At 45.1% G+C, this 12791-nt stretch overlaps 1 protein-coding gene and 1 long non-coding RNA gene across 2 annotated transcripts in view; both read right to left on the reverse strand.

The window, feature by feature from the left end:
• Positions 1-71: 71 nt before the first annotated feature.
• LOC106583385 (uncharacterized) lies at positions 72-1404 on the reverse strand. The gene is made up of 2 exons (XR_001323493.1): positions 1307-1404; positions 72-1085 (listed from the first exon to the last, which is right to left on the reverse strand). It is a non-coding gene; the product is annotated as an uncharacterized lncRNA (long non-coding RNA).
• A 3914-nt stretch (positions 1405-5318) lies between these two features.
• Positions 5319-12791, reverse strand: part of LOC106583479 (dihydropyridine-sensitive L-type skeletal muscle calcium channel subunit alpha-1) — a 56837-nt gene continuing 49364 nt past the window's right edge. The window contains exons 28-42 of the mRNA XM_014167709.2: positions 11527-11574; positions 10860-11012; positions 10665-10730; positions 10449-10540; positions 10070-10229; positions 9805-9932; positions 9578-9674; positions 9363-9465; positions 9062-9163; positions 8833-8963; positions 8524-8649; positions 8289-8366; positions 7518-7663; positions 7215-7410; positions 5319-7083 (exon numbers count right to left, since the gene is read on the reverse strand). Coding sequence (XP_014023184.1) covers positions 6856-7083; positions 7215-7410; positions 7518-7663; positions 8289-8366; positions 8524-8649; positions 8833-8963; positions 9062-9163; positions 9363-9465; positions 9578-9674; positions 9805-9932; positions 10070-10229; positions 10449-10540; positions 10665-10730; positions 10860-11012; positions 11527-11574 — 1854 coding nt within the window. The 3' untranslated portion in view covers positions 5319-6855. The remainder of the gene's footprint in view (positions 7084-7214; positions 7411-7517; positions 7664-8288; positions 8367-8523; positions 8650-8832; positions 8964-9061; positions 9164-9362; positions 9466-9577; positions 9675-9804; positions 9933-10069; positions 10230-10448; positions 10541-10664; positions 10731-10859; positions 11013-11526; positions 11575-12791) is intronic.

The following is a 12791-nucleotide window of genomic DNA, read 5'->3' on the forward strand; positions in this document are numbered from 1 at the left end:
TGTTTGAGGACAGTCATCCCTTATGAGATGTCAACATTAGGGTCTATTAGGCAAAACACAAAATCATAAAGTTAGTTCAGTCAATATATTTATTCAAATTTCCAGTGCAGCTGTGAAATTCTTGAAACAAATTCTTTGAACATAACCTTAAATAATACTGAACGGCGAACTTCATATAAACAATGTACAAAGTATAAAAGGAAAGAAACAGCACACAAACGTAATCTAACATATGGGGGTGGTGGTGGGTAAAGTATTAGTAAGACAACTGAACAGATACACACTAGGCGGTCTGGTTATATGCTGTAAACATCCTTGTCCAAATCCGTTTGTATGTGTGCATACATGTACAGATGTAGGATCTTAATTTGACCAGTATTGTTGCAGCAACAGGATTTGAACATACACTTTTCCGCCGATGTAATGTTGCTTGATCGGTGGTTAGGCTATTACCTGGCCAAAATTAATCTACATTAAAAGTACAAAACTGTTCATTAGTGTGGATTTCCAGTGAATGCATTTTTATTCAGTGACAAAATTAAGATCTAACATCTGTATACATGTCTGTGTTGCATGCTCCTCTGTCTCGGTATGTGTATATGGGTTTGGACTGTACAGTCATTGAGGTTTGTTTGAGTGTGTCTGTAAATGTACATATCCTGAGTGGGAGACAGGCTAACAGATGAGGGCCTCGGGTAGAAGTTGCCCCAAAACACAGATTTAGGATCAGCTCAACCTTGCCAAACCCTGACCTTAACCAATATGGGGCATAAATTTACCTATACAAGGTCAACCTCTATGCTCGCCTCAACTGTCATTGGAGGGTGGGGATCAGTGTTGATCAGCCTATCCAGCTCGTCGACCTGCAGGGTGGGTGTGGTTGCGGTTCGGGGTGTGTGTGGTTGCGGGTTGGGGTGGCTCCCCCAGAGAGGCGATGATGTTGGGGACACACTGGAAGTCTGTCCATGTGTTGACTCTTTCCTTCCTCCTTCTCCCAGGACAGTTGGATGAAAGGCCGCTGCACGTATTTATAGATGACCTCCCGCCCGGGCGCCATTTCACCTTCTCCTTACAGGTGGGGTACCCTGGGATACAGGAGGACCACACACACAATGTTCAGTATCTCTGTAGGGTTTATAGATCTGAGGGATACTGGATAGATGTAAGAAAGTGTTCCAATTCTATGTAGCCTATAGCATTGGAACACTTGGATTGCTTTACCTGGTTTCCTTAGGATAAACACCAAAGGGGAAGGGGCTAGGAGAAGCGGCTAAGGGGTTGATTTGGGACATGGGAATTGACTCACCCTAGATGCCGATGCATATGTTCTTCAGTCCTCTCTCCTTCAGCAGGCTTTGGCCACGTTTGTCACGGCTGTCGAAAGGATCGGACCAAAATGCAGCGTGGTTGTAGTTCCACATTTTATTAAATCCGTGAAACTTTGCAAAATATAAATAACCAAATTTACAAAACAACAAACCGTGACGCAGAGAGAAACAAACACTACTCAAAAGATAATCACCCACAAAACCCAGGAAGAAAAACCCCTACTTAAATATGATCTCCAATCAGGGGTAACGAGGACCAGCTGCCTCCAATTGGAGATCAACCAAAAAAAACAACAACATAGAAATAGAAAAACTAGAACTTAAACATAGAAATAGAAAACATAGAAAAACACAAAACACAACACACCCCCCTGTCACGCCCGACCTACTCTACCATAGAAAATCACATCTTACTATGGTCAGGACGTGACAACGTTTCTGTTCTCAATGTACTTGAAGAAGCAGTAGAGCTTGGTGCTGTACAGAACTGGGCACATTGAAGAGCAAACAGGAAATAATATCAAACAACGTGCTTACTCCAAAATTAGGTTGGGTTGCTAGATCCTCAAGAATATAAAGTACAAACATTTGATGAACAGCACTGTCCAAAAGATACATTTAAATTATCAATTTTATCAGTCTGATATAGAGTAGGTAAGGTAAAGGCATGTATAAGTAATTGAATAATTCTGGTGTACTACAGAGAAAAAAGGGTTTCCAAAAGGGTTCTTCGGCTGTTCTAATAGGAGAACCCTTTCTGGTTCCAGGTAGAACTCTTTTGGGTTTTGTAGAACCATCTGTGGAAAGGGTTCTACATGGAACCAAAAAGGGTTCTACCTGGAAGCAAAAGGGATCTTCCTGGAACCAAAAAGGGTTCTTCAAAGGGTTATCCTATGGGGGCAGCCGAAGGACCCTTTTTGGTTCTAGATAGCACCTTTTTTTCTAAGATTGTATTTTAAGAGTAACTCACCAGGATGACTGAAGATGCTGGCTCCGATTCCCTCAGCGATCTCATACTCTCCCTTTGGGTTCGGCCATGTAACGTGATGGGCAGCACCAAACACCCTGAGATTTAAAATGTGATATTTAATCATGTTCTCTTCTAAAGTCTATAGACAATATAACATTTGGATGCAACGTACTACTAAATGTCCTCACGACATGAATTTATGAGTTTAGTGCTTGTTGAAAGCCTTGTCTGTGTTCGATGTACATTTACCATTCCAGCCTTTCCTTTGTTAGTACAGTGTAACTTGTCAGAATCATTACAATGCCTCCAATGTGTGTCTGAGCGAAGGTGTTAATGAGACCATTCCAGTAGTGAGTGTTGCAACTGAGGACAAACAATTTTTACGCCCTACGCGCTTCAGCATTCGTTGGTCCAGTTCTGTGAGCTTGTTTGGCCAACCACTTTGCGGCTGAGCCGTTGTTGCTCCTAAATGTTTCCACTTCACAATAACAGCCCATACAGTTGACTGGGGCAGATCTAGCAGGGCAGAAATTTGACGAACTGACTTGTTGGAAAGGTGGCATCCTTTGACGGTGCCACGTTGAAAGTCACTGAGCTCTTCAGTATGGCCATTCTACTGCAAATATTTGTCTGTGGAAATTGCATGACTGTATGCTCAATTTTATACACCTGTAAGCAATGGGTGTGGCTGAAATAGCCGAATACACTAATTTGAAGGGGTGTCCACATACTTTTGTATATATAGTATACAATGTGGCCAAAACCACAAGGCAGTGGGGACACTAACCCTGATATGGCTGTAGCCTCCATTACTCCAACACCATAATAAGTAGAGGCTCCAGCCATATCAGGGCTAGACGAAAACAAGGGTGTGAGAATGAGGGCCTGCCCGACTGTACTGAAAACTAATTCATGGTAAGACAACAGTGGGGAAAGACAACCAGTGACCTACAGGCCGTCAAACCGGGCCGGCCGTCCCCCAGAGACAGTGAGCCTATTAGCCTGGTGCCCTGATCCCATCTGCTACCATCAGCCTCCTAACTAAACCTTGAGAGGAGGAGGAGATTACTGCAGTAGAGTCACCAGGACCTCCATCACCAGGGCAGCTCAGTACCATGCCAGCTCCTGCTCTGCCTCACCAGTTCTCCCAGTTATCTGGACGGGGAATGAGATTGACAGTGGCAGGAGGGAGATGGGAACACTGGGAATAGCTGTAGGCAGCGTGATGAAGTCGACCCACAATGCTCTCTGTCTTACATATCTGGTTGGGTCTCTGACAGTGAAGATTGTTCTGCTGCTACAAACCTGCCATTCATCTCGTGACTAATAGGGCAGTGACATCCCTCATGCACTTCAACTTGTACTCAGCTGAGACAAGAGACATCCAAAAAGTAACACAGAAATGAAGCAATACAGATTTGGTGAAGTCCTCATCACGTGTTGCAAGACCGGGCAGAAGTAAATGTGAGAGGACGGCGACACGGCACATAGCAGGCCTAGGCCTTACTCCAGCTTTACCAGGAATAATGGTATCACCGGTGTAATAGACTGTCAAGTAATTACCTCGTTCCCCGGCAAGACGACTCAGTACTGCTACTCCTTGTATCAAGCCATGTTATTTTTACCCATTATTGTTATTAGTTACTCACTGTGTGTTTATTCCTTGTGCCACTTTTTCAATGTTTTATTTTGTGTCTTTATCTTTAACTCTGTATTGGTGGAAAAGGACCCGTAAGTAAGTATTTCACTGTTAGAATGAATATAATTCTTCCTCTCATAACTCATCAGGCATCATACCAGAGGAACGACCAGTAGAATAACCTATGTATTAATGACACTTTAAATGACTCCTGTTACATTTATTTTAACACTAAATCATCATAGACATATGTAGCTCAAATCAAATCAAATGTATTTGTCACATGCTTCGTAGGACTATTTATTATTTTATAAAAAGCAATGAAGGATTTGTAACAATGGTCTATAATGTTGTGCACAGCATTCCACAGTACAGGTGGAAGACAGACAGGCAGGTTCTATGTAACGCAATGATAACAAATTGTTTGATGGGATGCAAATGATAACACTTTTCAGTAGAGGTGATAATACTGAACGGTGCAATGTAACAGAACTGGTAGCCTAAGATATATGGGGTTAGGGTCCAGTTGAACAACGGCATTGACTGTCTATTCATTTCAGTTTGCGTCCAGGATGTCGACGCTTTTATCTGTAGCCATCCCTGCTGACTTGAGATAGCAACTTGACGTTGTAGCCTGGTCTCATAGACTACACGTAACATAGTACATGTCAATCCGGGACACACAAATGAGTATATGTTACGTTGGTATGGTTACAGAAGTCAGAACGATGATGATGGACATCCACAAATGAACACATACCATACCAAATGTAACATAGCACCGGATTTACGTAAAGAATAATATGAAATGCTCCGAGACCAGGTTAAAGAGCTACGATTTACGCTGCTCCATGTCACATCCAGCCGTGATTGGGAGTCCCATAGGGCGGCGCACAATTGGCCCAGCGTCGTCTGGGTTTGGCCGGGGTAGGCCATCATTGTAAATAAGAATTTGTTCTTAACTGACTTGCCTAGTTAAATAAATAAATAAAATGTTAAATGTCTGGAGCTTAAGTGCCCGCATCACGGACTGCATACATAATAACCGAAATACAGAGCGGTATTATAAAATACCATATAAACATTCAGATACAGTTGCAGACATATTATATTACCAAAACATAAGCTATACTCGGCGGAGAAGAGACAATGACTAACCACTTACAAGAATGTCTAGTGTTGACCGCTGTTCTTTATACCCAGTCTGTCACAAACAGAACGATGGACCTGCCTTGCTCAGGGACACGTCATCAGATTTTTCACCTTGTCTTCTAGCGACCGTTCGGTTAAGGCCCAACGCTCTAGTCTAAACCCGATGCTACCTCCCGCTCATGTGACCCAACCATAAAAACCTCCAATAATTTGACTGGGAAAATGTAAGTATTCTCACTTTATAAAATCTTTTTTATTGGGATGATATAGTTCAGACTTTAGAGAAACAATATTGAAACAGATCTCAGAAACAGAGAGAAAGCAATAAAATGTCTCAAATAACGTTATCAAAATGACCATGACAAAATGTCTGAAAAAAAGTTAATGTGCAGTAGTACATACTCTAGATGAATGCAAAACACCTCTGTTTAAAAATCTCAGTGGAAACAACTGATTTTATTATTTACTTTGCCTTCTATTTGGCCTTCATCACATTACAGCTATTTTATTTAGCCTTTATTAAACCAAATAACAGTGGCATGCCACTGTCTCTCAAAATACAACCTGATCTCTTTTACACGGAAAAAAGAATGAATAATCAAAAAGGACATTTTCACAAAAGAGGCTGTAGGTTTCAACCAAAAGGCTTACATCAAAAAGAAAATGAACGATAGTGTTGAAAATAGAATAATAGACAAAATGGCATCATCAGAGATGACCTTTCACCCCCGGTATACTACACCATAAGTTGTCCATATCTGACCCTTACACACTGCCTTCTAATCACAAATATACGATTCCAACCACTGTACCTAAACTTACCATTCATCTTCCTCTTTAACCACATCCTCTTATCTACACTTTGTTGCATTCTACTGTAGCATGGCCAGCTAGTGGCAACCCTACACCAGAAGTATTTTCTCTCATGTTACACTACAGGGTCATCCATCCTGTCTATACTAGAGATGATGTACATGTTTCAGATATAGGATATTTAAAGGCCAGAAAATATCTAGGTATTGTGAAAATATGTTGATGTGTGGAGACCTGGGCAGAATCTGTGTATCTTGAACATGCACGTTAGCTTTCTCCATATAGCCTACAGAGATTGTCCTTATATGGACAGTGTAGACATGATCCAGCCCAGAAACATCCTGGTCCAGCCATGTCTTGCCTTGTCATCATGACAGAACTCAGAGAATTCCCCCTGAAAGGCAACATCCTGACCCTCCAAGAATACTTAGATACCACACCCTTCCCTTCCTCCGTCAGCTAGTCACTGACACAACCATGTTCAACACCTACCCAGCTACCCAGCTATCGGTGGATCAGTGATTACTTCAAGGATGGGAGGGAACAGAGAAGGACACTAGTTTTCAAACAGGGCCAACCTTTAATGCCAGCAAAAATTCCTCAAGTTGAGACTCAAGAACATGTTAGTCGGGACAACGTGACGTTGGCCTGAAGTCTACATAAGTCCGAACAGTAGTCTGCACTGTGAAGAAAATAAACATGGTAAAGAAAGTCTGCTCTCTAGCAGGAAGAGTATTTCCTCTTTAAATGAACCAAGAGAGAAATCATCCGGTCTGAATTACACCACAACAATGAAGTCACAGGTGCCATAAAGCCTGCTTAACCAATCAGATGATATCACTCGCTATAAAGGCACCCAAAAAGGACTGTTCTATTTGTAGAATGTGACATTTAATGCCTCAGCACGTGAAGTCAATCCATGACATGCTGCGTTGCGAGACAGGCCTATTGGCCTAAACAAGATCGATGGGTTTTGTTAATTTGTTGGCCTTTCTCTGTGATCTGCGAGGGGGCCTGATTGGAGGTGTGGTGACCCTCCCTCTGCGACCATTCATAAGCTCAGTGGCGGAACTCTCCATGTCCACCGGGTCAAAGTTCAAAGCTTCGGCCATTTCCTGTTTCGTCACCGACACAAAACGAGGGTCCCTGGCCAAGCTCTCCAACCCCCCATTTATCAGGACCTGGTAGAGGTGAAAGACATGAGAAGAGATAGAGGACAGAGAGAGGGGATGACTAAGTATCTGACGTCAAAATATAAAATATGTATTTATGGAATAATGGAATATATTATATGCCTGGTCTCTCCAGTCACCTCCTGTATGAGTGTGTCGAAGGTGGTGTCTGGGGCCTGGGTCTGGGCCTGCTGGGGGCTAGGGGTCTCTCTGGGAGTCTCATGGTCCTGGCTGGGTCCAGGTACTGTCTGCAGCTGCCAGTCTGTGGTGTCTCGGGGACTTCTGCTGGTTGAGATAGTATAGACCTGCACCCTGTCATCGGTCTCATAGGGAAAACTACAGAAGGACTAAGAGTCAGTCAGATTGTTATTACTGCTTTATTACTGTGTAATTTGACCTCTCAAGTAAGGAAAACAAACACACAAACGTGCACACGGAGTCACCTCTCCCTGGCGTTGCTGTTGACATTGTTGTTGTTGGTTTTGTTAGGCATTGTGGGGAAGAAGTCCTCGTTTGCATGGTAGGCAGGTGAGCTGGTTGCCTCCCCCTCGTCTGACTTGCTCATTTGCAGCGGCCGCTGGCTGGTCACCTACACAGAGACACAGACGGCTGAGTTATCGCCACGGGGACAGACGGCTGAGTTACCGTCACGGGGACAGACGGCTGAGTTACCGTCACGGGGACAGACGGCTGAGTTACCGTCACGGGGACAGACGGCTGAGTTACCGCCACGGGGACAGACGGCTGAGTTACCACCACGGGGACAGACGGCTGAGTTACCGCCACGGGGACAGACGGCTGAGTTACCGCCACGGGGACAGACGGCTGAGTTACCGCCACGGGGACAGACGGCTGAGTTACCGCCACGGGGACAGACGGCTGAGTTACCGCCACGGGGACAGACGGCTGAGTTACCGCCACGGGGACAGACGGCTGAGTTACCGCCACGGGGACAGACGGCTGAGTTACCGCCACGGGGACAGACGGCTGAGTTACCGCCACGGGGACAGACGGCTGAGTTACCGCCACGGGGACAGACGGCTGAGTTACCGCCACGGGGACAGATGGCTGAGTTACCGCCACGGGGACAGGAGATTTTCCTGACTATGTGATGTGAAAAAACTCAAGGTCCATACAGTACTATGTAAAGCACTTTGAGTCTGAAGAAGGTTACGTACTAGAGGTGATAGCACTGAAATGATTGAAATGATTACCTGTGTAGCGTTAGGGTTATGGGTTCCTTCCTCCATGGTGAAGGAATCAACATGGTTCCCAAACAGACCGCCCGCCCGCTGACCACAGGAACACACAGAGAGGTACAACATTCAGAGACAGGAGTTTTATTCTTTCTTCTCACTCTGAACTTTTCCTCCCTCCTCTCGTTCCGCAGCCTCCCTGTCTCCCGGTCTCTCCCGGTCTCCCCCATCTTCCCTCTCTCTCTCCTCTCACCCTGAAGATGCTTTCCTCCGCTGCATCCTCCATGGCTCTGTCCATCTCCTCCTCGTTCATCAGGTCTCCCGAGATGGCTCTCTGCAACTCTGGAGCCACCTCCTCCTCAATGCTCCTCAGACCCGCCTGGGGTGGAGGGAGAGACAGAAAGAGAGGGTTAGAGAGACAGAGAGGAAAGGAGGGGTTAGAGAAAGAATGAGATTGTGAGGGGATGAAAATGAAGAGTTGTTAGATCGTGTACAGGATTATTACATGAAACATCAATAACATCACTACAGGTTTCCCATTGTGAGGTTGCTGTGGGCTCACCTGTATCTCGTTGGAGGCGTTCTTCTTGGTGGGGCGGAAGCCATAATACTCTTCCTGTCTCTTCTTCAACTTCCTGAAGTAGTCCTGGATCAGGAAGGTGGCATAGAACTTCCCCACGGTCACCTCATCATCTGACACACACACACCAATCAAACATGCCAGCAAATTAGAATGGGCAACTTGTTTTGGACCGTAAAGTTGAGGATTACAATAGAATGTTTAAACTCACCTCCGATTGGTGGGATGACCTGGTCCAGCAGCTTCATACTGGTGCGTTTCCAGATCTTCTTGATGATGGCCCTCAATTCCTCATTGGCCTGCTCAAAGTTACCTGACCAATGAGATAACGACAGTAAGGTGGGAATATAGATACTTAATGTTCAATTGGCCCAAATACCAGTAAAAATACAGTACTCTGTAATTGACTGACACACACACACACACACACACACACACACACACACACACACACACACACACACACACACACACACACACACACACACACACACACACACACACACACACACCTTCAGTCTTAATCTTCAGTGCGGTCCTGACCAGTGCGAACAGCGTAGCATTAAAGGTGACCGTTCCATCGCTGTTGAGTGGCATGTTCATGGACACCAGTCTCTGCAGTCAGAATAAATAAAGATATCATCAAAAAATATGTTTGCTGCATTAATAGACAAGTCAGATGAACACACAAAATAAATAAACAGATCCCTTCCTTTCAGTTTCTCACCTTGCAGGCCACTCTATGGGGACAGAACTTTCCAAAGCCCAGAGGAGGCTGGATCCTACGCAGCAGAGTCACCACGTCCAGGTGCTTAATACGCCCCCTGCAGGACAGGAAGGGAAACAACAGCTAACAGCAGTAATACATTGAGAGGATAGAAAAACTCATTGAAAAGACGGATCATATATTTTTCTAAGAAGGGGTTATAAAAAGAAACAGAAAAACAGACTTACGTGGCCTCTGGGTCGTACTCTGCCCAGATCTTCTTAAACTCGTCCAGGTGATGAGGGCCTAGGATGGACCAATCACGGGTCAGGTAGTCAAAGTTGTCCATGATGACCGCCACAAACAGGTTGATGATCTGTGGAGGACAGCAGAATCATGTGTGTGTGACTGTGTGACTGTGTGTGCGCGCATGCAAATGTGTGTGTGTATATGTGTGTACGCATGTATGTTTGTTAATGTATGTGTGTGTATGCATGTTTGTGCGTCATTTACCAGGAAGGCACAGAGCATGTAGAAGCTCATGAAGTAGATGATAGCGAAGCTGGCTCCACAGGTCATCTCCTCTCCAGGCAGGTAGTCTGACTTAGGGTCACACCTCTTCCCATACAGACATGCCAACATCACTTCCTGCCACGCCTCACCTGTCGCACACCTGGAGGGAGAGAGGGAGAGAGAGAAAGAGGGAGGAAGAGGGAGAGAGGGGAGTGGGGCAGAGAGATAGATTACAACTTGTTTTCAGCCTTTTTGTGTTGTCAATGTAATTACTGAGTGTAAGGATCTCTTGCTATACAAGTCTGCTGTGTAAAGTGACCGCAAAGTCAATGAAAGATAATGGAAACTGACTGAATGACTGATAAATCAGATCACCCACCTGAAGAGCAGCAGCACAGCATGGGGGAATGTCTGGAAGTTGTTGTTCCTGTTGATGTGAGTCCCGTCTATCAGCGCTATCTTCCCAAATATCTGCAGGAGTCATTCACACAACTCATCAGAGAGTGCTGTGTGTGTGTGTGTGTGTGTGTGTGTGTGTGTGTGTGTGTGTGTGTGTGTGTGTGTGTGTGTGTGTGTGCGTGTGTGTGTGCAGTACCTGCATCCCAACAACAGCGTAGATGAAGAATAGCATGAGGATGAGCAGGGCGACATAAGGCAGAGCCTGCAACACAGCAACCAATCACGTTGTCAGACTCACGCACACTGACCAATCAAAACCTGGGAATTTTGAACAACAACCTTTTCATGAATCTCACAGAATGGAAGGCACAGAATTGGAATGAACTTTGACCTGGAAGGACTTGATGAAGGTCCACAGAAGATTCCGGATCCCCTCAGAACGGTTCAGCAGTTTAACCAGACGCATCACACGGAACAGTCTGAAGAAGGTGATTGACACACGGGCATTTTCCGACGCCGCTATGGCTTGCATTGGGTTCACCTCCTGAAAGCACAAATGAAATAAACAGTCACTGAAAATGCTGCTAGTTTTGGCTTCAGCTCTAACTAAAATTGAAGATGTTGTTACTCTAATTAGCACAGTTTTAGTTCAATAGGGGCAACATGTCAGCAAAACCCAGCAGTCTGTAAGGACACAGGTCTCACCTCTCACAGGGTATCTGAGCAGTCATGTACTGTAGGAGACGTGTTAGTGTCAGAAGGAGCCAAGCAATGGGTGCATTTTCTCCAGAGAATTATAGGAGCGTATCATGTTGAAGTGGTTCCTAAGATTGTAAAAACACCTTAAGGGTCAGCATGCTGTAAATACAGACATTCAAGGAAAACATGGATGATCAGGCAAAGAACTTGCAACGCTCACACAATGTGTCGTGCAACGTTTCCTCCTATGTTTTATACAGTGTTCACGCAATGTCTCGTACAATTAGCATTCCATGCTCATGCAATGTTTCATGTGATTTCATGCAATGTTCTTGCAGTGTCTACGGGCGAATAATTACAGCGCAGCCGTGGAGACAGTACAGTCCTCCAGAGGAGGCCAGGGCTGCCTGTGAGGGGGAAAGACAGAGACACAGCAAGTGAAGTCAGACAGGAAGCAACATCATCAGACACAGGTGGTGGAACAGGAAGTGGCGAAGGGAGCGGAGTCAGCCATGGAGGTATGCATGGAGCAAAGTTGGAAAAGAAAATGTAGGATGACAGACTGCAGTATGGAGGGAGAGGGAGGGAGAGAAGGCATGTGATCACAAAAAACAACCAAGGACAACGTTGTAATAAATGAGGGGTGAAGAGGTGAAAATGGTTGATGAGGTCTCTGAAGGTTTACTGTAATGGCAACCTGAGCTCTCTTTTCATTTCAAAAAATGACCTTTACTTTTCTGAAGCAAGATAGTGTGAAACGCTGCATTAAATCTACAACCTGATGCCTAACCTGTTGGCTCAGTCCCTTGTACAGGAATCCCAGTAAAAACTACAGAAGGATGTCACTCTCTTACTTACTAGCAGAAGTGATGGAGATCACTGAACCTATGGTGGTGGGAGGTGAAACAAGAAGACAGTGGTTGTTTTCTGCCCTTAACAACTGATTTGGAATCAGCCCTCTCTTAAGTAAAGGTTTACTAAAAATACAAACAAAGAAATCCCAGGTTTAAACAGTGACACCAATGAGGGAAATGACCAGGTCTGGGACCAGGTGTTATGTTAGGGGCATAAAGTAACCAAACAGACAGGTTGTGGGTTGGCTTTCAAGGCGTGGAAGGTGGGTGAGGTAAGCTGCAGCCAGGTGCTGCAGGGCTTCGGGGGGCAACACAGTGACTAGGGTCGGGTTTTCAAGACTACAATTGGTGCGGGGGGGGTCATGACGAATACTGACCACATCCTCAGTGCTATTGTTGGGGCCAAGTGCTGACAGGGGAGCCTGGCCTGTATGTCTCTAAGTGGATGGATGGGTGGGTGGATGGGTGGATGGGTGGATGGGTGGATGGGTGGGGTGTCAGACAGGGGTGTAAACACAGTCCAGACAGTCAGATGACAGGACAGAGCTTTTATTGTGAAATATCTGTAGCTGTTCCCCAACTTGACTATCTGCTTCTTATAAACAATAACCGAAACCAATGGGAGAAAAAATGAAAATGCGAGGACAAAAATGTCCAGTGGGTCTGCCTGAGCTGTTATATGAACCTTTTAGGAACAGTGGGAACTGTGTATTATAGTACATATCATGGACAATACCTACATATTTCTGCTTAACATTACGCAATGACAA

The sequence above is a fragment of the Salmo salar genome, chromosome ssa22 (assembly GCF_905237065.1).
Source record: "Salmo salar chromosome ssa22, Ssal_v3.1, whole genome shotgun sequence".
Lineage (NCBI taxonomy): Eukaryota > Metazoa > Chordata > Actinopteri > Salmoniformes > Salmonidae > Salmo > Salmo salar.